The sequence below is a fragment of the Centruroides vittatus genome, unplaced genomic scaffold (assembly GCF_030686945.1).
Source record: "Centruroides vittatus isolate TY-2023 unplaced genomic scaffold, ASM3068694v2 scaffold_1431, whole genome shotgun sequence".
Classification (NCBI taxonomy): domain Eukaryota; kingdom Metazoa; phylum Arthropoda; class Arachnida; order Scorpiones; family Buthidae; genus Centruroides; species Centruroides vittatus.
Genome location: NW_027122678.1, coordinates 416534 through 443026, shown reverse-complemented (window position 1 = coordinate 443026; position 26493 = coordinate 416534). Strand labels below are relative to the sequence as shown.

The 26493-nt window shown below is 30.4% G+C and overlaps 1 protein-coding gene across 1 annotated transcript in view; it reads right to left on the bottom strand.

The window, feature by feature from the left end:
* Positions 1-26493, bottom strand: part of Trap1 (TNF receptor associated protein 1) — a 93156-nt gene that overhangs the window by 23368 nt on the left and 43295 nt on the right. Inside the window, exons 4-9 of the mRNA XM_067284615.1 lie at positions 25614-25769; positions 24749-24820; positions 12182-12348; positions 7941-8050; positions 4010-4083; positions 1170-1446 (exon numbers count right to left, since the gene is read on the bottom strand). Of these exons, the coding sequence (XP_067140716.1) occupies positions 1170-1446; positions 4010-4083; positions 7941-8050; positions 12182-12348; positions 24749-24820; positions 25614-25769 (856 nt within the window). The remainder of the gene's footprint in view (positions 1-1169; positions 1447-4009; positions 4084-7940; positions 8051-12181; positions 12349-24748; positions 24821-25613; positions 25770-26493) is intronic.

The window sequence follows — 26493 nt, the reverse complement described above, 5'->3', positions numbered from 1 at the left end:
TTGAGTATACATTCTTGTATTATAATGTTGTCAACTGTTGAGTGAAATGTCACATCAATTAACATTGATTTTGCTTTCTCGCCATTCAATTTTCCTACAAGCACGTTGACTCTTTACGTTACACTTTGTCATTAGTTTCGTCAACAATGAAATAGATATCATGTCCATTAATTTTGTCCTTAATTTTTTATGTTACTGAGTTGTTGATAGTTTTTTTGATGTGCCTGCAGTGCTAAAAAAATAAATAATGCAATGAGACTTCAAATAAAATCATAAGCACAATTGCAAACAGCAGCATCAATTTCAATAAAATAAATGTTTCATTAAAAAAAACTAATTACAATAAAAAAAAATACACGGAACACTTTTGATTGGCTGCTTCATATATTTCTCGAGAAACAATCTCAGTTTTTCGTTATTTACTTTTTCAAGCAGAATATCTGCACTGGTGGATGCTTCAACCATTTCTTTATCAAAATCGCTTCCATTTTCAAACAACAGTGTTTGTGACTGTAGCATGTTATGTTTCTTGTGTTTTGTACTGTTGCGATGTTCCGAAAGTGTTTCTTAATTGTATCACGTTTGCAGTTGGTGTGTGTAGAGCACTTAACACAGAGAATTGTTTTTTTGGTACGGCGAAATATATTGCCACCTAATTCCTTAATCACAGAATCAATTTTAAACTTAATTCATTGTTTTTTAGACATTTTTGCACGAAGCACATGGGAAACTGATGATTTCGCCACCTATTGCCAAATTCACTAGTTAGGGTGAAAATTGAAAATGATATAACTGTGTATTTTTGGTGCAACTCATCCATTGTCACAGTCTGCAAGACTGTGACAATGGATGAGTTGCACCAAAAATACACAGTTATATCATTTTTAATGTCTATCCATGTGTACTTGTAACCTGCAATTGAACTGGATTTATGACAGTTCATTATAAGATATATACACAACATGTGAAGATATTATTTGTACCATCCGAAGAATAAAAAGACTTTATTTTCTCCTGTAAATTATTTTGTAAGTCCTCAAATGGATTCAAAATAGAATTTATTTTCAAATAGGTTAATTAATAAAACTCATATTCAGTTCTATAACAATATTTAAATTTAACTTATCAGATAATATATTTTACTGAAAAAAATTCATATTCAGCATTACCTTTTACAAATTTCAACCATTTGGGAAGAATCATTTCTGCTTTGTTTTTAATTAAGATTCTTCGGCTATAAAGTGCCACTCCGACATCACTGTCGCGTTGCAATTCAAATAATCCTGGTTTTCCTTCGGGTACATACAGCAAACAACGAATACTGATGGGAGCATCAGTTTTATAATGAAGCCAATACCGAGGGACGTCGTATGAATTAGAAACAAAACGATAAAATTCTTCATGCATGGTCTTTGTTACTTCTTTTGGATCCATGAGCCATAATGCCTAATAAATAGATTAACAGAACATCTCTTCAGAGAAATTATAAATAATTTTATTTAATATCTTTATTATATAAGAAAGTAAAGTAAGGAAATTATTTATTTTAAAAATTTTATGATGAAAATATTTTAATTTATTTTCTTGACTACAGAGTAAACAGAGAAGCAAAGTACAAAACAGAACTCCGCAGATCTTATTCGAATCACATACGAGGGGAGTCCAATATTAAAGGAACAGGCCAAAATTACACTAACATTTATAATTAAAGAAAATATTTAATATAATCCACAAAAACTACATACTTTTGTTTATTCCTCGACATAATCACCGTAAACATCGAGACATTTATCTTAGTGTGACATTAGTTTGAACATCCCTTCGTGGTACTGTTGCTTGTCAAGTTGCTTGAAGTAGTCTAGAACGATGTCTTCCAATTCCTTCTGATCAGCAAAGCTTTTCCCCACCAAAAATTTCTTTAAAGGTCTGAAAAAATGAAAATCCAAGGGGGCTAAATCTAGACTATGCTCCACACATCAAATCAAACCAAACTGTGTTTGGCACAGCAGAATTGGAAGGTCCTGCAACATCCTCCGTATAGTCAAAATTTAATATTGGACTCCCCTTGTACATAAAGTACTATTACAGGACTGGCCCATATATCCAGAAGTGGGCCAGATTTCTGGATTTTCCAGTTTTCTACTTCATATTTATTGCAGAATTACATGTGTCAAAGCATATTCAACTTGAAATGGAAGTAATATATAGTGCAATCATAAAATAACTCAACAGTGGCTGGAAATGGGAGGAGTTCCAGGAACAATGCAATGATGTCACAGGCAGACAGCACATCACCATTTGGCCAAGCCACTGGGTGTGGCAAATTGCTAAGTGACTTTATGATTGCACTGTACTTGGATATCTTAACTCTCTGTAGCCTCTAGTCTCATGGAATTTTATTCCCATCTTGTTCATATTTAAGTCCAAAAACTGGTTTATCATCTTATGCCTTATAATTTAATTGATTTATGTAACTTTTACATATTTACATTTAAATTTTATGTCTACTAGAGAACTCATTTACAATAGTATAACAAGAATCCACATCCTTTGTGTGTCTTGCCTCATCTCTTCGGGTAAATAACTACTTAATACAATTTTAAAAAAAACATAGTTAGGAATTCTAATATTTTAAACATTAAATTTCTAAAATGGCTGATGCTTCATTGGTGGATTGGCATAGAAGTGGATTATAAAAAATATAGAAGTCTAATCAAGATATATGGAAAAAGAATAAAGTTATGTAGATCTTTTGAATGCCTTAAAATGTTGTTAATGTTTTTCTTCAAAATTAAAAACATCTGTAAAAATAATAATTAAAAAGAGAACCCAATTAATTCTTTTGCCTCTATATCCTTACTGTATTCAATTTTAATTATATTGTTTTCTATGTAGGGCTTAGTATGTTGATAGGACTTATTATACTGGTGCCATATCAGTTTTTGCAAGTGATGGCATACAAAAATTATTCTATATTGAAAGAAATACAATTGTACAGCAAATTGTCAAACTTCAACTGACTGTTTCACTCATGAGATGAATCAGAATGAAAGATTGGTGCTACGAGAGTTCAAATACTTTGTAATAAAAACAGCCAAATCATAAAATGTACTCAAATGTGTATATCGAGATAAAAACAACAAGAAACACCACTTATTAAAAGCTTAATAGCACTCGTAAATGCAAATTTTAGCAATTATTTTTTATAACAGCAATTTTTTAGAAAAGGAAGTATGAATATTTTTTTCTTAGAAATAAGATCAAATTTATTGAACAGTTAGATCAAAATAAATTGTGTAAAAAAAATAGTAAATTTAATTAAAAATGTATTAAAATCCACATAAAAACAGAATTTGGTGTAGTCAGTCTGGAAGGTGGCACCAAATGATGATCTTGACATTCACTTGTTTTGGAAAATTTTGAATTGAAAACTTGAAATGTTTTTTGAAATTTTAAAGTTTAGCACGTTATAATTCCAAATTGAGTTTTTTTTTTATTGAATTAAGTAATTATTCACTCCAAAAGACAAGCCAGGAGGTTCTAAAGTACTCATGTTGATTCTAATATTGTAAACGAGCAATTATTTATTGTTATATTGTCACAATGCTGGAATTAAATTTTTAATCATTTTTTAATTTCAAAATTCATGTGACCTATTGTCTGGACTGGAAGTTTATATATAGTTAATTGGAGTCTCCGGTCCCTAAACTTTCCATATTTGGTCTCCATTTTCATCTATCTAACTCTATTCTCGAGATTAATGAAAGACAGATGGATGACAGTGGAAATGTATAGGTCTGCAATTTTCAAATTGCAGCCCAATAAGTTCAATTGATTTTAAAGCTTGAAAATAAATTGATTTTTTCCTCCCAAAGACTATGATTTCTAAATTATAATCATTCAGAATATGTATATGTATCTTTTATATTATTTATAAACTACACGAGAGAAAAATTTAATACTTTTAAAATGTGTTGCTGAGGATAAATATTATATAAAATGAACTTACCTGGATTGTATTAATTCTTTTTCCATTTAAATAGATTGGACTACAAACAAAATTACTATATTTTCTAATCACATCTGAAATAATAACATTTTTATATTAATTTTCCATTATTTAATAATTTTTTAAACAACAATAAATTTAATGAAATAATTGTCCAAACATAACCAAAAAGCAGAAATAAAAACAATGTAAAAATAATTTGCAAAATTTTATTTCTATTCTGATCAAAAACTGTTTCAACAATTATATTATTTTTTTCATTTTTAGCTCTCATTTTTCCATCCTGTGGGCACTTTCCAAAATGAAAAGAGTTAAACAATTTTTCCAGGGCCTTTGTGGGTTTGGCCAGATCCATGATGGGGTGGCAACATAGCAAGAGGTGGTGCCTGACATATCTGAGGCAGATTGCATGTGAAAAATTGGGGTTTCTTGCCTGGATGTGATATCAGATCTCCCACCTTAATCACCCCAACTAAGCTATTTAAAGACAGTCACAGATGCTAAAATCTACTAGTTTTCACTTGAGAAAGAGATACAATGCAGGTAATAAATTATTTTTATAGTTAAGAATGTTATAGTACTAAATTTATAAGATCTAGTTAAATATCCACTTCACTATTATTTACAGTAGAACTCCAATTATCCAAGGCAGTTTAGACTAATTCTACTGCTTCGGATAACCAAAATCTCAGATAACAGAAACAGCTATAATCATTTTGGGTTAAAAATTACAAACACAAAAGATTTATGTGGTAGCACTTTCAAACCTCTTTTCTATATAATAGTGAATTTACTCATGTATAAGAACAATTTTTATGTACAACTGTCTTAAGAATAAAAATGCATAATACTGTAGTTAATTTTAATATGAATGATGTCTCATTGGTGTTAAATAGTCTTAAGTTTTTATTGCAAATTTATTCCATTGTACTACAACATATTACTTTATTTGTAAGCAATTCCACGTTTACTATTTTATTCGACACAATAAAGTTTATTAGTTTATTGCTTCAGTGTTTTGTGATAATAGTAAATGTGGAATTGCTTATCAATTTTTTAATATATTGATGTTAATGCTCTCCATAATAAAAAAAAAAAGAGTATAAGAATGGTGTTCTGTGGTCTCAGAAAGACAAGAACCACTAAATTACAGTATAAGAGAAGTAGCGTATTCACTTTTGGGTTTACCTTGAATAATTGAGTCTTACTATATTTTATTTCTTTGTTTGGTATTTATTTTTACAAATGATCATGTCAATATTTTCTTTTTGTTTATTATTTTAAAAGTGTAATGTTTATACTACAGAAACAAGAACATATTAAGTGTATCAATACTACTACTTGTATAAGTGTCAGAAAAAATTATAGCAAAGTTCAAAATACATTCAGCAGTATGCAAACTTTATTCAAAATTATAAAAAATCAAAGATGTGACCAAGAATAATAATGATTTATGTCATACAAATTATTCAAAATGAATTTAATTTCTATACAGTGACACTTTGGTTTTCGTCAATAATCCATCCGAAAACAGTCGGCAAAAACCAAGGCAATTATTTCCATATTAATCAATATAAATCCAATTAATTCATTCTAGACACTCCAAAATACATACCAAAAATACATTCTATAGAGAATTAATATAGCTAATATTAAATACTAAAAGAAATAAGAAATTCATATAAAAGACTAATTAGCATAAAAATAAAAGCATTAAGATAAAAGCAATGGAATTATTTGGCTAGACACACAGGGTAATGTCTTATCTTGTAGAAGCTAGTTGGACATGAGCATCTAGCCTATATCGCCCCGTAGTAAAGTATGACATAATTGCTACGTAATAGCAATTGTATGCGTTTATGATGGTCGTATTGCGGGGAATAATGCCTTCCAGGAGGTATGTTTAAGGGTAACTGGCCCCTACTCAGGCATTACAGATGTGGAGAAAATCCAGAAAACTTCACGTGGCCAGCCCGTCCTGATAAAGCGTGAACCCACAACCAAACTCCCAGTGTTCAGGGAATGGAACCGTTGGCCAATGGTGAGCCATCAGGGGGTAATGCTCACACAACAAGAAATAATGCCACACTGAGTTGGAAAACGCGTGGGTCGCCCTTTGTTTTTGAAAAATTAGCAGCAAGGTCACTTAAGCACACCAACAAAGTCCGAGGCAATTGACAAAAACCGAGACAAATTTTTTGTGAAAAAAATCAACAATAACCGAAGTCAACAAAAACTGAGGTATTACTGTATTTCTATTATTCAGGATAAAATTGCAAGAAATATCCTTGTTGTAGTTTGTTTTTACAATAATGGTATAAACAAGATATCAACGAGAATTCAATATTCTAGAGCAGATTGCAAACTTTATATATATTTAGTTAAAAAAAAAAACTTGTAAAGATTACAATGGGAGAAACTATCTAAAAACTAATCTTTTTAAAAATATCAAATTCCAATTATGTTTTGATCTTGATGTTTATAGTAAAAACCTTATACATGCAAATGACAAATGAAGATAGCTACAGTTACAAACATGATGTATAGTTATAGTAAAGTGTCTATACATTACAAGACACCATTTTTAGTGTCCCTAATAGTAAAATTCAGAACTTAGCACTCCTATCTCAAAAACAATGCATATTGCAGAAAAAAGTCAATTATAAAGTTGTAGAGCATGACCAATTTAGTACAAAAAGACATCCTATGTACATAAATAGTGTGAATAAAAAGCATAGTGTTAATGTGCACACTGACATGACTGAGCATGAACAATAAAATTTGTTTTTCTCGTACATTTGTTCCGTGTTCTCATTTATTTCTCATGTATAACACATATATTTCCCATTTTCCTGTCTTTGTGCTGCATTCATTATTGTGTATCATATGTTGTGCATCTCACACATCAATGTACAAGGACTTTACTATGTACTCTGTATAATATACTATTAATATGATAAATAAGTTTTTAAACGTGTAGAAAGGCCAGCAAGACTATTTTTCTTAGGTTCAGATACAGAAACAAGCTTTAAAATTTAGGTTTTTCCATAAATAAAAGAATAAGTGATATAAATTTCATTTGGTAACTTATGAAAATTTATATTTCTATTTACATGTTTTATTGATTTCTATTTATATATCTTTATGACTTTTGATATCTTACATTTATGAAAAGCCAAGACCTCATTTCACTTCTTCTACATCTTAGTTTCTTAATATATGTAAGTTCAGTTTCAATATTTTATGTTTACCCATATTTCTAACATGAAAAATTTAGATACAGAATTGTTCTACTGCAATAATTTTTCATAAAAATGTATCTCACATGCTGCATTGAACTAAATATGTAGGAAAACTAAACAATATAAAATTCTTAAATGTTTAAGAATTTTACATTGCTTTGCCTACGTATTTTATTCAATTCTATAAATTAAAATTAATTTGGAATTAATTTTACAAATGAACAATAATTATATAAAGCTGCATGTTTTAAAACTTTTATTGAATATAAATTAAAATGACTGATTATTATGTTATCGGAGAAATTACCTGAAAAAAAAAGATAAGTTTATTCCTTTGTAAAATAGGGCTGGAAGAAATACAGATTAACAACGTTAAAACACGTAAACAGATAATAAAAATATCTTCTCTATTGCCATGTCCAATCACCAGGAATAAACTATTCTCCATAGCAGAGACACTTTGGATATCACTATGGAGAATAGGTTGTCATAATTGTCGTAATATATTTAGTGATATTCAAAGTTTCGATTGAAGTAATAAAAAATTCTAAATTTTTAAAGAATTAATAAATTATTTTGAATATATATAAATATATTCAAAATAATTTAGTAATGATATTTCATAGCAGTGTGTTATTAAAATTTATGTCTGTCTACTTTAACATGAATATTTTAACATTTAAGATTACCTTTAATGGTATCTTCATTGGAAAACTGCTCGCAATCACGTTTTAAATGTAGTACTATTTTTGTTCCATTTTGAACACCATCCGCTTCACATATCTCATATGTACCAGAACTAAATAAAATATGATGGTCAGTTAGTTACAAACTAAAGACTAATATAAAATTATTAATATTCAGTTTAAAATCATTGTAAAACAGTTATATAATTTTAAATGTTCAATACAATGTGTCCAAAAATTTACTGTGCACTGGAAAAGGTTTAAGTAAAGTTGTAATAAAAGTGAAGTTTTATGTATGTTGTATTGTTATGTATTGCAATTTCTCCTGTAACAAATGCCAGAAATGTCTTCAGATGCCTCAAAATCTAGGGGAGTGAAGTCTAAACCTAGCAGGCCAGATTCCACAAGAAATTATGCAATCAGCAAAGAAGTCTTTCAAAAATTGTAGTCCAAACATCAGAACATCTGTGAGCAAGCAGTAATGCCATCTACCACAAACTGAAAACATGGGATGTACTGTACAACTTACAGATCTTGTATGATGTATAACTATAATGTTGTTACAACATTTCTCACTGCACAGTAACTTTTCACAAACCCATTTTGATGTTCTGTATATATGTATATTTCTTATATTAATACTAGTATATTGATTGCCACAATGAACTTGTGCACTCTTTATGAAAGAAGTCAGCTAAATATCAAAAGAATTTTTTTTTAAATTAAAATTCTGTGCGCTGTTTGAAAACTGCTGGCATTGGAATTCGCGTTCAGACTGAAACACATTCAGATGCTTTTACTTTACAAATGTTATGAATAAAACAAAACAAATCTATCTTGTGTAATTTTTAAGTTATTTGTTAAAGTGAACTGTTTGTGAAGAAACAAATGCCTTTATTCCTTTGCAACAATATAATTTTAGTAAATTTATGTTCTGTTTTTTGGTACAATTTAACTGATTGTAATATCAACTACTATCTCTTAAAAAATAAATGTAGCTAAGAAAAAGTTTGTGTTTAAAAGAAATAAATTAATATTGTGTTTGTTTTGTTTAAAGATATACATAAATAGTATTATATACATTCTAAACAATAATATATGCAAGTATAGGTGTATGTCTTGTCGTCGCTTAAGATGATTAGGTATTTGATGAGGACTAGATTTTTGTATGATGCCTATCTTAATCTAATTTTTTAAGACTGGAATACTGAGGCTATTTTATGACACTAAACACTTGATGTGGCTTAATTGAAGAAAAAGCTTCAAAGTATAATTTTCTTTGTCTCGCCTTAGCGCGAAACTTGACACCGATGTGTCATTGTTTACACAGCTGGATGACCTTGAGAACAGCTGGTGTCGTCTTTCGCGGGACATTCTCATGAAACTCTCGGGAGGAGAAGGGTAAAAAGTAGGGTGAATACTAGATGGCGGTATATTTCTAAATATTTTTTTAAAATTACGATTTTAATTGAAATTTCCGACCTCCCCGACTTAATTAAACGTATATATAATAAAATCTATTAATTAAAAAAATTAAAAAACTATTGGATGCTGTTTTTGACATCAGAAAATAGCTTTAAATAACTTTACCGAAGTAAAATCGACGCACTAGAACTTTAGAAAGATGAATAAAGTTTTATAAAAAAATCCCATAAAAAAACCATTAAGCGTTAATTGCGTGTCATTAAAGGTTAATTAAACTCGCAATAAAATTTTTTCGCGCGGGTAAAAATTTTTCAAAAAATTTGGAGACTAAGAAAAAGTTTGTGTTTAAAAGAAATAAATTAATATTGTGTTTGTTTTGTTTAAAGATATACATAAATAGTATTATATACATTCTAAACAATAATATATGCAAGTATAGGTGTATGTCTTGTCGTCGCTTAAGATGATTAGGTATTTGATGAGGACTAGATTTTTGTATGATGCCTATCTTAATCTAATTTTTTAAGACTGGAATACTGAGGCTATTTTATGACACTAAACACTTGATGTGGCTATACAACAGAAAACTTTGAAATTATTTTATTGGAATTATTTGTTGGAAAAGAATTTCATATCCTATTGATTAATATGCAACTATTTCACACAAGATTTTCAACAGCCAGACAACCACCTTGGTTGCAAGTTGGTTAAAGTGTCAACCTACAGCTCCAGGCAGTTGAAACACCTTGGAAATTTATGCAGCAGTGTCTGTCCCTGATAGTCATCTTCTGACCACCCACATTGTGAGCTTAGCCAAATCCACAAATGATAAGGAAAAAAAGCCCTCTTAGGATTCACAGGAACGAAAACACAAAATCTAAAAATTCTTTAAAGTTCTTTAACTGGTGAAATTGCTTTCTTCAAGCTTCAGAAATATATTAACATGTATAACAGTTTTTGTATATGGTAGTTTGCTTCTGTAAATGGAATATTAAGCATTCTAAAACCATGAAATAAGATTGTTTACAAAGTAACTGCTGATAAATTCATGCATTTATATATGCAGAAACATTTATATTATTCTACTTATTAAAATTTACTTGATGCCAAGATACATATGTAAAGATATTAAATTTCATATAAGATTGTTTATATATATTCTGTTTAGTTAAATTTTGTTTTATTCTGTCATAAATTATTTTAAATCGTATCATTTCTTTTAATTTACTATACATAAGACATAATAATCTTAACATTATAGAATATTTCTGCCAGTATTTATGTTTATAATTCTTGAATATTTTAAAAATCAATGTTATAATTATAAAAATAGAACATCAGCTAAATGTATCCTCTAACAATTTTAAAAAAAAACAGCCAAATAGCAAAGTGGTTAAGGGGACAGCCTGTCACTCTGGAGAACCTGGGATTAAATCTGGATAGGTCAAAACACTCCAGGAATTTTTCTGGGGTGATTTGAAGTAACCACCCCAGATACATCAAACCCTGTCCCTCACCACCTGGCTGAACTCCTAATGTACTTGATTAAAAGAAAAAAAAAATCCCTTTTAGTGCCCATAGGGTGGAAAATTGAGTTGGAAATAAATAAAGACCAGTTAAAAATGTTAATTTTATTTTATTTAGCTTTTCTTTTCTAAAGATAATTTGACTGGGACTAGTAAACATTCAAGTGTTATAGTGCAAGTTATGTTGTTGTTATTAACTGTAGTAAGTGACCAAAATTGAAAGTCTGCAATCTAAAGTTTTTTCCTGGGACATTGTATGAATATTGGATGATCATTATAGATGATGGTCACCTGTAATATACATAATATGGTTTTATACAAAGTATGATAGGATACACACATATTATACGATATACAGTAGGATTTTTTAATAAAATTTATTATGTATATTTATGTTTTTGTAATTAATGTGTGTATACACTTTATGTACTGTATTCTGAAGAGGACTACACACATAGCCAAAACATGTAATATAAATAGTAGACAAAGTAAAACTGTGTTCCAAAAACCTTTGAAGTCTTTGTGATTGATGGAAAACAGAAAATGACATCATGTTCAAGTTCAAATAAGGATGTTTAAATGTATCAAATATAATAAATTAACAAAAGAGAAAAACGTTTTAAGGAAATTAAATAAATGGAAACATCATTAAACAGTTGTTTAAAAGCTTTGAGGTTACAAACTTATCTTCAGAAATATGTGAAATAAAAGTAGAAATTCCTGAAAATAAGCATGCAATTCAAAAACACTTAAATATTTAAAAAAGAAATGACAAAAGAAACCATTTAACTCTTTTAATGTACTATTTTGTAACTTTCATTATATATTTACATTAATGAACCAAATATTCAGCTTCCAGAACTACCAGAAACAAGCTATTTTTGAGTTAAGCAGGCTGCATGGCTGCTATGTTATGATTTCTGTAGCTTATACATTACACAATACCAGTTCCAGCGTAATTGCTTGCACACAGTGTGTTAAATACAATTTTGTTCTTTACTTTTCATTGTTTACTTTCCATTTTAAGTAAATATTTAGCCTGTATCCAGAAAATCTGGATCACTCCCAGTTTCAAGCTTTCCAGATATTTAGTTCGGTATTATATATGTGATGTTAAGAAATCATGCTATAGATTACATATAGAAAGGAATGCTTATTCTAAATGGATCTTATGCACTATGGTGACAGATGTTTTTAATTTTTAATAAATGCAAATGTGCAGTTTGCATTAATCCACCTGTGAAGTTTTATGTCATAATAAATTATATAATGTTTATAACATATTGTATTTACCCATCACTTGTCCATTTGTATGGTTTAGCATCTTCTTTATATGATCTAGAATACACTTCTACTTTATCGGCTACCATAAATGTAGAATAGAAACCAACTCCAAATTGGCCAATGATACTGCCGATATTTTCGGACGTTCCTGTATTTTTCAATTGTTGAAGGAATTCCTGTTTAATGTTATAAAACAAATATTTTAATAATAATTTACATATAGGTTACTTTAGTCAGTATTTAAATAAAAGATCATTAAAAAAGATTAAAGAATATGTCAATTAAAAGTTATAATTAACTTCCTGATTAAAGAAGTTTGGCTGGATGGCCAAGGGATTAGATGCCAACTTACAACTCTGAACTGAGCAGTCAAACTCTAGAAATTTTTCACGGATGGTCTGTCCCAAACATATTGTCTGCCCCATCATGGTTATGTTCCCCATTATGAGTATGGCCTAATTCACAATCAGTATAATTAGAAAGACCCTTAGTGCCTACAGAGAGGGAATAATAGCAGATGAACATTTTCCAGTTTATTCTTATATTCACATCCTTTCCTACTAAATCTCCAAATCATTTTAGTCAATCAATTATAATTAGCTTGAATTCTACAGATTTCTAATTTTTTTAATTTATATCAGTGGTTCCCAAACATGGGTCAAGATGCCAAGTGAGGTGATGATCCCATGTTTGGGAACAATGTTTTTTTAGGGGACAAAAAAATTATAAATTATTTTTTTGTAATTATTATCCCTCTGTAAAGAATATTTAAAAAGATTCCTGATAAAAAATTTAAACATAATGCAACAATACCTGATTAACTAACTAATAACATTCTACTCAAAGTTCTTTTTGTTTTACAACTCAACCAACAGTTTCCTTGTTGGTGGAAAGTCACTTGCACATAAACCAACTGATTTATATGAATCATTATATCATTTCTCTTTTGTAAATTCTTTTACCATCAGAATATTGGTCTCTCTTCAAAGCATAAAACATTTGTCTGGTAATAGCATAAAAACATATTATGCAACTTTTCCAGTATCCATACAACTGATCAAATTCCAACACAAATATTCTAAAATCTTATTTAATTGATATTGAAACTAAAAAATATTATTAATAAACTAGGAAAAAGCCAGGAGAACAATTAAATTTAAAAAAATATAATCTAATTTAAAAGACAGCCAAGTGGTTAAGGTGACTGTCTACTGCTTTTGGGACCCGGGATCAAATAATCCTGGGAATTTTTTGGGTAGTGCTCTGTCTAGATATGTTGAGTCCCATCCCTGACCAGCTGCCTTACTGTAAGCCTGGACAAACCCATAATGGCTTGCTAAAAGAAAAAACAAAAAAAAGGCCCTCTTAGTGCCCACAGGATGGAAAAAGTTTAAAAATAAAATCTAATTTACAGGTAAAAGTACAATAATAAGTGATAAATTTTGCTAAAATTTTTTTAGCGTACAGTCAAAATAATTATATTTATGAACAATTTTACCATTTAAGAAAAGTAAATGAATAAATTAAGTATGGATTTACTGTTGGGTCATGAAAATTTATTAATATTCAAATGGGTCATGGCCACGGGAAAATAATCTGGAAACCACTGATTTATATAATTTATATGGTTAAAATCAAATTTTTAACTGCCTCTCAGAAGAAGAAGGGAAGAGACTAGCCAATGATTAAGCTAAGAACTGAGAAAAACTATTTAACTAAATAAAATGTTAATACAAAAAAGCAAAGAATTGTACAGATAAAATTTGTGTTTAAAAAATAGAAGAAACTAGAAACATGTTCATTATATACTTTCGCACCTTTTATTGGAGGCTGTGATATGCAAAAACAATTAAAAACATCAAAGATGACTGTACAATTATAAAATAATAAAAATATATTAATTAATATATTGGCAGGATGACATTAATATTTAAAAAATAGAAGAAATTATAAACATCTTCATTATGGCATGTGAAAGGACATAATGAAGACGTTTATAGTTTTTTTTATATTTTTTAAATATTAATGTCATCCTGGCTAATGTATTTATTAATGAAATTATAGTGGTTAGCAGTCTTCTGCTAAAATACAAAAAAAAAAAAAAAATAAGAATTTGATGCAAAATTACATAATAAATACAATTATTATCCTGAAATTGTTTAATTAAATTTAAGAAACAGAACTCCTTGACTAGAAAAAGATTAACAATTCTAAGGCTTTTGTAAACTGTAAACATTTTTGATGAAATAGTTTGGAAGTGGTCAAATGTTATAGTGATAGAAGCCATATATTGCCTACATTCTGATAGACAAATAATTGAAACAATATTTTACATTATACACAGTTAAAACATTATAGTTAGTACTATATGTATGGCTCACAAGCCACAATTTGGCCACTGTGGAAGTAGTTTCTTAATAATGAAAACACATCAACTCGCAACAGACCTTTTCTTACAACTTCAGTAGTAAGAAAAAGTTTATCGGTTTTACATACTCGGTAGATAAATTTCTGCTGGAAGTAATATAACAAACACATTTACGTAGTATGAAATTTTTTCTACTACATTGTCGAAAATTCAAACTGGAGTAATTCTACGAACTTCATTAACTGTAAACGCAAGTTCACATCAAGTTTGTTAATGGTTATAAAATCTTCAGTATGAATTAAAAAATGATAAAGCCAACTTTACAATTTTTTACCTGAAATTATAAGTGAATGTTTTTCTTTAATATGGGGTTACTTGTCATTGGAGGGAGACAATGTCAATAAGACACGATCATATGTATTTATAAAGAACAACAGCATTTAAAAATTGTTTAAATACATTTACAAAGTAGTTAAAGATGTTATTTAAGAAGAAAATTCAAAAATAAAACTGACTTCACAAATCCCATTTGATCCAATGATCCTGTACATTAATTCAGAATTTGTTACAGGTTTCAACTATGAATAAAAGTAATTTCTGTAATGAGACTGTAATAATTTCATTAAAATATTCAAAATAAATCTTTAAATTACACTTTAAATTATAAATTTTTAACCACAGACTGTAATAAAATTATCCAAAGCCAAACTGGAGCCAGCAAAAAACAAAACTCCTAACTTAATAACTAGGGGAAAAAATAGGAGGATTATAATTAACTTTTATATTATATTTTTTGTAAATTTTCTCTAACTGCTCCAAGCAAAATTGGCAAATTATAAATTGTTGGCCATAAGCATCCATCCATCTCTGCCGACATCCATGAAAAATCATCAATAAGTCGGAAAACAAGAATGGTAATATATGGCACGTTTCTCGTCGACTCGTTTTAATTTCCATCTCAAGCTAGGCGATGCTAAAACCTTCATCTTTCAGTTCTAACTTCCAAGGGAACCGTCTGTAAGGGGGGGGATTAGAGGGAGCAGAGGAGGAAGCCGAGCAGGATGCAGTAAGGGGCAATATTTCAATGCCGCATTAACCAGTGGAAAATAACCAGAAAAACGCCATCTAATTTACAGTTAACGGCGTTAAGGGAGATTGAAACGGTAATTAGCGTTCGGCTAACTCGATTACGGAACCGAAAATAAAACGGGGCAGTAGTAAGAGTAACTGATGTCTGCCGGGAGTTTCTATGGAAACTGGATAACTGTTGATGGATGGTTGGGCAGATTCCGCTGACACGCGGCAAGCTATAGATAATCAGGATGGAGTTCGTGCCACTATCCTGTCATCTCCCGAATTTGACATATACGACGTGTGCGAATTGCCTATTATATTCCTCGGATGAATCCTGTCTATTAACGTGTCACCGCCGAAATAAATATTAATGTTTTTAAAAACCTCTGGCATCAATCAGGAGAGGAAAAAATATATATTATTATAAACAAAAATATCTTTATTTATTTATTTTTTCTTGGAGTACCCAACGATCCGGGAAAGTTAAGTAAAGTGAGAAAAATTCGTCGAGTTGTTGGAGAAACACGATCTTGTTCGCCCACATCCGGCCCCTCTTCTATGTCCACCTCCATCCACCCTTCTGTCCGACTCTATGATCGATGATGGCTGTCTCCTAAGGAGGAATGCCAGTTTGCTAGGTTACATGGGTGCTGCAGCTCTATTTTCTAGTGATGCACCAACCGTAAACGACACCTTTCGACGAAGATTACTCGAAAAATTTGGCAGTAAGACTAGCAAAAGTGCTCCAGTTTTCACTAAATCTATATACAATTAATATACCTGAACAATAGCATACGGTATTTTCTCTTATATAGAGAAAATTCCGTCTTGGAACCTCGATTTAACGAAAAACGTCGAAGCTTTAAGGATGTGGATGGAAACAATATGTCTATTTCAAGAGAAAGAAGGAAAAAATTAGGCACAGTTTGGCCCGGAGCCAGACTGGTGGGTAATAAATGTAAATGCGATCTCATCAGAAAACGACCAGCAACAAGTGGTTGTGGCAAAACTAGTCACGCTCAACAGAACCGAACTGACGTAACCGATCGCTAGTTTATCAATTTCCGGTAGATTGTCGGGGGATATATATATATATTTTTTTTTCACCTTCTGCCTCTTTGGTCCAGCGGTTAGGTCGTGACGTGACGTCAGAAATCGTGAGCCCCGCCAGCCACACCCCGCAATTATCAACTTGCCGCTACGTTTCCATCGTGCCACTAATTACGGATTGTCCTCTTCTCTAACTTTGATTTTCTTGAAGGAGATTAATTTGAACCGCGTGTCTCTACTATTTTGGCCATTTTCTAACTAAAAATGATGCTCCGATTTCCATTTAAAATCATTTAACAGAATATCTTCGAGTAAAAAAAAAAAGATTCCATCTTAATAGAATTATAGGAAGTTCAGGGTGCCTTATGCATTCAAACACTGAAGCTAATTTAACTTTTAAAAGTTTTTAAAGAAATTAATTAAAGTTTTAAAGAAATAATTATAAATTAATCATAAGCATTTTAATTTTTTTTACAATTGTTTTACATCAGACTTCGTTTTACGACGGCTCGCTTTACGGCGAATCGTTTCATAAAGGCATTTTTTAAATGCGAATAAAACGTAAAATCGGGGTTTAGTACAACGAATTTCGGTCCTGAATACTTCGCGAATCAACACTTTATTTGAGCGTTAAATCGATGTTTTAAAAATGTTATCTTTTATCTACAAATTGTGCCGAATTTAATAAGATTTTGCATTAAAGTGCATCAAAATCAAACGGATTTAAATGCTTTTTAATAGGATCATTTTTTAATATTTGTGTAGGTTACAATGGACGTTAGCCTCACTAAGAGATGATGCAACGCTTATTGAAGCTAACTGAGGAGCGAAACTGGGAAATTCATCAGAATATAGGAAAGTGTCTCCTAACCATAGTTAAGCTACTGGCACACACTTTCCTGTATTACTGATCTATCCAAACCTGGATTATCGTAATTATAAGATAGTGTGCCAAATCTGAAATAACATATAAGCTATTTACACATATTTTGGTAATAAAGAATCATCTTAAATGTGAATTGGCACACATTTTCCTATGAAATGGGCACATATTTCTTCTGTCATAGATGTTGATTTCTTTAAGTAAACACGTGTTTTATTCGTGACTTTTAAAGAAAATTACAAAATAATTCAGATAAAATCTAAACTTTCTCCAATTATATGCCTCAGAATTTCAGTTTCTTAATCACTTATACCATAAGCTGAACTTTGTTTCAATTTAGTGACGTGTCAAAGTGTTCTCGATCAAAATGGTTAAACAAATGTTAAAACAATTAAAAAATTAATTAATTTAAATTAAATTTGTAAAATGATTAAACAGAAATTGCGACAATTTAGTGAAATACTAGGCAGTGAGCATTAAATTACATGTGCATCAATTAAGTGGTTTGCAAATAGGAGAATGATAATTGAGTGAATACAGATTAAATATAATTTCTCTATTGAATGTATAATAACTGGAAAGATTGCATTAACACTAAGGTTATAATCTGAAATTCTAGTATAACCTCTGAATATTCACCTAATTTGAGTGCGATGCGATTTATAATTACTATTCTGACGCCACGCGAAGCGACGAAGAGTAAAGAATATTCTTTTATCCAGAAATTGTATATTTTTATAAATGAATAAACGTGGTTTTATTGTTTTTTTAACCATATTTTACTGTTATTGCAAACGTACTAAATTAATTATAAGCTTTCATACAGTAGCTTTATTTTGGATAAAATTTAAGCTGTTTAAACCTCCAAATAGCCAAATTTTCGAGCAATATACAGTGTGGTTCAAAACTCAGTTAATTATATATATAATTAGAGATTATTTTAAGAACCGGTGGATCGCTTATCTGTTCATAACACAGTCGCTTTCCATGAAGTTGCTTAGACAGATCAAACGTTCTTAAAATAATCTTTAATTACATGCACAATTGTATATTTCTCGAAAATTTGGCTATTGGGGAGTTTAAATTGCCTAAACTTTACGCTAATAAATCATATTCTAATACTTAAAGTCTGTATATATCAATAAATACCGTCAATTTTCCATTTTATTAATTAGTAATATAGTAACTACACGCTTTTTCGATTGGAAACAGGATTAATGGAATAAGGCAGCAAACAAGAGAGCGATCTGCCAAGGGGGTGCCTTCAGAGGATTTTCTATTGGAAGCTGGCCTCTGTTTAGTGTTGGATACGTGAAGAAAATCTGGAAAACTTTACACCGCAGCTCTTGCAGACGTGAAACCCGGAACCAACTACCAAGTGTTTCAGTGGACCTTACAATTTATATCTTTCTCTGTTATAATTATAGGACATTCCTTATACCAACACCAAGTTTTACTTGTAGAAATGTAACTTCGGCTCATTACATTGAGGTGAATCCATTGGAACCTTCTTCGCACCACGGGTACTATGGCACAGACTTTTTATATTTACAGATTCCAACCATTAACTGGCAGTTTCTTATTTTAGATGTAACTTCTCACCATTCGAAAGAAATTTTAAACAGCAACTTACTACAATTAATTATCTGAAAGTCCTGTTTTGTTGAAGCTTTCGAATCATCACGGGTCCTCGTAGTGCCGACCTTAATTAAAAATGAAACAGAAAAGGTTGTTGTTTCAATAATTTAAAAATCCTACAACGAAAATTTGCAGAAATTTAAGTGTTTTAGGTCATTAAATTTGCAATAAAACGATGTTTATTCTTTAAATCTGTAATAAATTTCGTCCAGGCACTCGATAGCGCCATATTTATGTTGCAGTTACGTGATTAAGAATCATAATAAAACAAACGTAAGCTGACAAATAAATTTTATAAACCATATTTTTAAAGATGTTATAATTTATAAAATACTTTGAAAATTATTCCTGAGTAAGTATTCCAACTGTTAAAGTTAAGCGAATAAATATAGACCAATTATTCAATCTCGGAGCCTTTCAGAGGTAGAGTGAGGTCAGGGCCCTTTACTTCTATGAGGTTCTAGCGTATTAAAAAAGCGTTAAATAATAAAATTTTACAAGAAAATAAAAATGTAGGCCTATTTCTTAATACACAAGAAATGAAATTAATTCGATAGTTTATAACAAAATATTTTTGAGACCCTGTAAATGAAGCCCAGGTTAAACAGCCATGCTGTTTAATCTTCATTCAAATTATTCAGTGAAAAGTTATTCTTCTACATTCACTCAAAAACATTTAATTTTACAGCATGGAAATTTGGGTATGTGCCCACCAGTAGCCGAGTGGGTAACACCATTAGTTGAATTTGATAGTCGCAGGTTCGTATTTGAGACTGGCCAATTGAAGCTTTCCAGGTTTCTTCACGTTCGTAACACCTAAATGGCCGCCGGTTTTTTGTAGAAAATCCTCACGGGAAACTTCTCCTCTACAAATCTCCCACATGTCGCGTTACTGTATACAAACAAGCAAACAAACAAAACCACTAAACACAGAAAGCCAATCGCGGGTTCCTACCACACCAACGGGCTTGGCCACATGGAGTTTTCCGGGTTTCTTCACTGGCCAAAGCAACACTTAAATGGGAATCAGTTTCCATTGAAAGTTCCATTGAGACAGCACCCCTTAGCAGATTGCCCATGGTTGCGTTACCGTATCCTTTAAAGATCGACCAAAAAAACATGTAACTTAACTGGTGAAGACTATAATTATATTGTTATAAAAAATCTTTCATTCGTCATTAATTAAATGGCGCACTTCAGACACGTATATCTTCTATAGAAACAAAATGGCGTATGTTAACTGAATACTAACTGTTGACTTCATCATTAACTAACCATTTGCAACGGAGAATCTGAGAGAATTTCGAGTTGACAAATGTCATTCCTTTTCTCATTTCCATAGATCTATTATATTCCCCTGGATCTTGTTTTAAACTATTACACGGTTGAACAATTTCTATTCAAATATTAACCAGAAGCACGAATGAAATGTTTAAATCTTCGAAAGAATATTATCTAATTATAAACTGGAGTTCTCGTAATTGAATTCTAAAGTATGTAACGGCCATCAGTTTTGTCACTTTAATTATCTATAATTTCAACAATTAAACTTTATAATAACGTGTAAAATATTTTGTAAACTAGGATGAAAGATTTTTTTTTAGCATTTTTTAAAAATAATTTTCTGCTTAAAATATATAAAAAGATGTTTTTTGAATGCCGAAATTAATGCATTTAAAACTGTTTTAATGTCATTTTATATTTGTTTTAAGATTATCCGTCTGTTTACATGTATGAGTGAGTGATGGAGTGGGTGCGAGTGTGTCGTATAGAAACGTAAATATGATCGAATGAGTAAGTGTGAGTGAATGTTAGCCTATGAATGAGTGTGAATGAATGCATATAGGAACATGCAATGTATAAGCACATACACAATTATGCATCTATCTTCTCTTTATGAATGCACACATCTCTGCACATATCACATTATCTGCATGCATTTTTGATTAATTTTACGTATCAGTCACATGCCAAAAACAGCTTAACGTGGACTTTTCGTACCAAAAATCTGTTATTTTCATGCGATTACATATATCGATTTTACAAAACGATCAACTAACGGGAACGTAAGTAATAAACATTTATTGCCCACAATCAATATCACATCACTTTTTTCATAATTACACGAGAAAAATTATAGAATCGTTATACTAAAAGTCCTACTTAAATATTTAATTTAATATATTTTTAATTATTATTATTTTTTTTGTAAATACGACAAGCTATTGTAATTTCATTCAGCATAAATTACTTTTTGTTTTCTCTTCAATATATAGGTACTAAATAAAATTAATTCTAGAGCTATGATACTACAGTAAAACTGCGTAAAACGGAATCGTCCGCTCTGAAAGGTGTCCGTTCTAGACAGATTTTACTGTATTGCAACCATACATAACCCAATTTCTTATAAATTAAGTATCCGATTATTAACAACATTTTTTTACACTTTTAAATAATTTATTTTATTTAAAAATCAACATTTTACTTTAAAAAATAAAATGGTAATGTTCCATACACAAATAATACTGATCAATGAATAAAAATGAAACCGTATTAATCACTTATTTGGAATCAGAGAAGCGAAAATGATAAGTTGGCATCATACACTACCCTCAATTAGCATAACATTAATAAATTATACCTTAGAGAGAAATTAAAAGTTAGGAAAACGAAGAAAAATTGCATTACCGATTGTTACGTGCTTCCTTATTAAAGAGTAAGGGATAATAAAACAAACATGACTTATCTAATGCTGTAAACCGCTCCTCTGAATATTAAATAACGTGCTTTTTTAACTCAAGATAACGTTATTATATAGAAATCGTTACTTTAACTCTTAAAGAAAAGTCAGAGAATCCCAATTAAACTCAAATTCTTTAAGTTAAATTGTAGAAGTTTAAGCGTAAAGGAACACCACTTCTACTTTTTAAAAAAAATCAAATTACTTTTTTCTGAATGCATTATTAATAAACTTTATTTTTCATTATTATCAATAACAAAGCTATGATGACTTAATAGGATCATGTAAAACATGTGCTTTAAATCTATTACTTTTTCATGTGATATCATAAAGGGACCAAAGCTTTACTACAGTTTCATATAACATAAAAATGCTGTAACTTTACTACTGTTCATGTGGTAACATAAAGGTGCTAGATGGTTTACTTAAGAAGAGAAAATTTATATTTGTAGTTTTTTTCCTATGGAGAAAAACCCATTTTACAAAAACCTCTATTCAGATAGGGCAATATTTATACTGTATATATCACACAACCAAAAATATATCATTTCATTCAACTTCATTAGTTAAATTCTAACAGTTTTTGTTCTAAAGGACTGGCATTTATCATGTAAATGTGAAAATTTTTCATACTAAAAAATGCTAATAAATTCTGTCATATAAAAATGTAAATTTATGTAAACAACAAATAGTAGCATTATGATATTACATTTACATTATTTATTTGAAAAAATCTAATGCATAAACACTAGAATTAACTTCAGAATGTGACACATTAATATTCCTTACTGTTATGTTATAGTAATAATAACTTATATATTATTCATACATTACAACTATTAAATTCTTACTTACAGCTTTTTATCTTCACACTGTTTTATGTATTTGTAATTTATTATTACTTAAAATATACTGTATTTATTAAACTGTAAATATTTTATATTATTAATATATATATATATATATATATATATATATATAAGTAATTAATAACTGAATATTTTCCTACACAAGGAGGAGATAAAAGTGAATATAAATTAAGTATTTTTAATTAAACAATTCAATATTAAAACAATAATAATTCGTTTCCTTCTGTTTTGAGTTTACAATATTTTAAAAATGTATCACTCTAAATGTGACATAAAATCAAGTTTACAAAAATTACGTATAAGAATAAAGGTTCTATTGCATTATATACGGGGCTAATAATGTAAGAAAGGGAACGAGACCCGACATCTATGGCTTGTCCATGAATTTTGGGATCTCCCTGTATATAATGAATTTACTGTGGAGACGGATGGGATCCTAAATCCTCAGCTTGTCCATAGATTTAGTAGGCCTGTCTCCAAAAACTTTAAAAAAATACACTAATCAAATTAATAAACTGAGTTAAAACAGATCTTTTTCTCTATTTAATCAAAGAAATTCTAACTCATATCATTTCGATATGATATTTTTTTATATAAAAGACAAGATTTTGAGGATAACTATGTTCAAACACTTGCTAAATATTCTCAGTTGTCCTTTCTGATTTGATATTATTACTGTATATGTTTTAATTTCTACAATAATACTGGTACTAAATAGTTAATAATAATTAATACTGTTTAGTATATAAACTGATTAAGTCAATACGCCATTCATATCATGTAATTATTACATATAATCAGCTTACAAACTGATGAGATTAATCAAAAGGCATTTATCCTTCATAAATACCTGTTTAATAAGATTTTATTGAAGTTTTTAATTATTTTCATCAATAAACTAATAAAATGGCTAATTCCAAGCTCCCTCTTCCCTCATAAAACATTCCATATGATTAATCTTCCCAATTTTCTTATATCTTCTACAAAATATACACAGACAGATTATAATTAGAATTTTAAAAAATAAAAGTAGATCATTTATTTTCTAATCTAATTAAATTGAGAGTAGACATAACAATATTTTACTGGTGACAATATAAGAAGGAAGACTTTTAATTTCATTGAGAGACATTGGCAAAAGCAGTGCCATATATAACAGGGATTAAGCCATTCTTTCGCATCAAATGATATTAATTCAATTTTCGTTGGAGTGAATATTTTAGATCTAAGGTTACTAGAGCGTTTTCCTGTACAATAATCTTAAATCCGCATTATTTAATCGCGTCCAGATCGCTCCTAATTCACTCTAAAGACAAGTCTCCTCGGAGATAAACAGCTTTCCTTTGAAAAGCCACAAATGTTTCTCCCTCCATATCTTTCCTCGGACGCATTACAGAATGTATATAGTACGAGATTCTGTAATGGTTTTAACTGGAGAGCTGCAGTCAAAGCGGGTACCACATAATTAATAACACCCGCGGGGCATACACGTATTCAAATACGGCAGAAACCATACAAATAGTCTTAAGTGCATCGCGTCATTACAGAGGTTTAGTAATAGGCGGCTGAAATCCTCCCCCCTTATCCCCCGTTTTGCTAGGCTTGTCGCCCTGATAAATAGCCCAGTCGAGCACTTACTTCCAATCCCCGCTTTCTCCCGTCCCCCCGCTTTCGGAGTAGAAGGAAAGGGGGGGTCTGCTCCGGTCTAGAGAGCGTCAATCTCTAGACAAACTTGTAAATGGATTCTAATGAAAAGCCTTTCGCCGAGATGGCATCTACATAATGAGCCCATTTACCCGAGGTTTATCTCGACAGAATATACATTTCCTGACTGTTTACTTCTCTAGTGGGACCCGACTGGCATCTTTCACTTTACTATATTCTTCCGAATAATTTTCTTTAATAAAATCGTGCGGAAAATTAGGGGAATAGTTAAGTGATGCGGGTGTCTTACCTTCGATCCGGAACGGGCGATGGTACCCAAACTATCGATCATCTCTTCTTTGGTCATCCCTACGCCGGTGTCCTAGTGAAAAAATAGGAAAATTTTCGTCAGAAAGATTTTAAAAAATATCCCCAAAAGATGAGACGTTACGGATTAATGAAGCGAACTTAAAAAAAAAAGAAAAAAATCTGGTATTTTGTTGTATGTTCAACGCTAAGCTTTCAAGTTCCCACGCTATCCATGCCCTTGCTTTGCCACACTATGCGGTATCGGTCGGTCTGCATACATTCCTCTGACGGTTAGTAACCCCTGCTACAAGTAAAGCCGGCAGCATGAGAAAGTTTGAAACCTCTTCCGGGCAGCCCCTGACAAAGTTTTTCCGGGAATATGAACTATGAAACGAATTATCCTGCCATAAAAAAAATCTGAAGAGGTAATTCACGTCGTGCTCTAGCGAAATTCATCAGCAAATTTTCGAGAGAATTATACAAAATTCCACCAGTTTCTTTAATTTTTTGTGATTTTTTAATAACAAAAAATCAAATTAAATTGATTAATAATGGCGATTTTAGGTTAGGCGAGGCCCTCCATAAGAGAGGAATCTCGAGGTTCTTGTTTAATGTAAATTTCTTACTGAAGGATTTAAAAGTGGGGTCCTAGAATTTAGGATCGAAAATCCTGAAATTCGATCGCAATCCGGCGACCAACATCGAGTATTGATAAGAAATGATTGAGGTCCTGAAGGCACGAGGCCCCCAAATAAACTGCTGTCAATGCTCCAATGGTTCTTAACGAAGATAATTTTTGGATACGTCAATTCAAGCAATGAAAATATATAGTAAACATTAAAATTATATCTCGAGCAGGTCCTTACCTGAATAGTAAAAGTACGGGCAAGCTTATCAGTTGCTATATGAATTTCTAAGTTGGATTCTTTAAATTCGTGGTCTTGAGCGGATGACGAAAGCTGATTGTAACGAAGTTTTTCCAAAGCATCGCTGGCATTCGATATTAATTCTCTGATGAAAACCTAAATAGAAATCAGTTTATAAGAATGTCAAGGAATTGCACTCTTAATAAACTTTGATTAATAGGCTGAAATAAAAGACATTAAGGATTTTACAAAATCCTCAATATCGTTTTCAATTTAACAAAACCCTGATAACAGTTTGTTCGATTCTACAAAAAATTAATTACATGATCCATTCTTGTCCATAGGATATTTTAGGATAGGATGTAAGAGACTGGAGACATGGATATGTAGGATACACTATGAATATCCTACGTATCCATATCCCTAGTGTATTCTAAGATATCTATCATAAGGGATTCATTCTATGGTATCACTTATCTAAAATATCCTATGGATACTCTACAAGATAGGATAAGATCCATTATATTCCGAATATTTATTTTATATAAATAATCTTATTATTAAGCTTGTAAAGTTCCTTAAAAGTTATCTAATTACATAACTTAAATAAATAAACCCTCACATTTACTACCTCAAAAACTTCTTCAAAAGCCGTCGTAAAGCGAGTTGTATAAAAAAATAGAGGGGGAAAAATGGTATATTAAATTAATATATATATATATATATAAACGAATTTATTAAAGAAATTTAAAGGCATGAACGTAATATTTATTAAATTAAGAGACTTCTGCTTGTGATAATATATAAACACAGTTTACATACTTCCAACAGTATAAAACAAATAAAAACAGAACACTTAGTACATATAAAGTATTTCAGT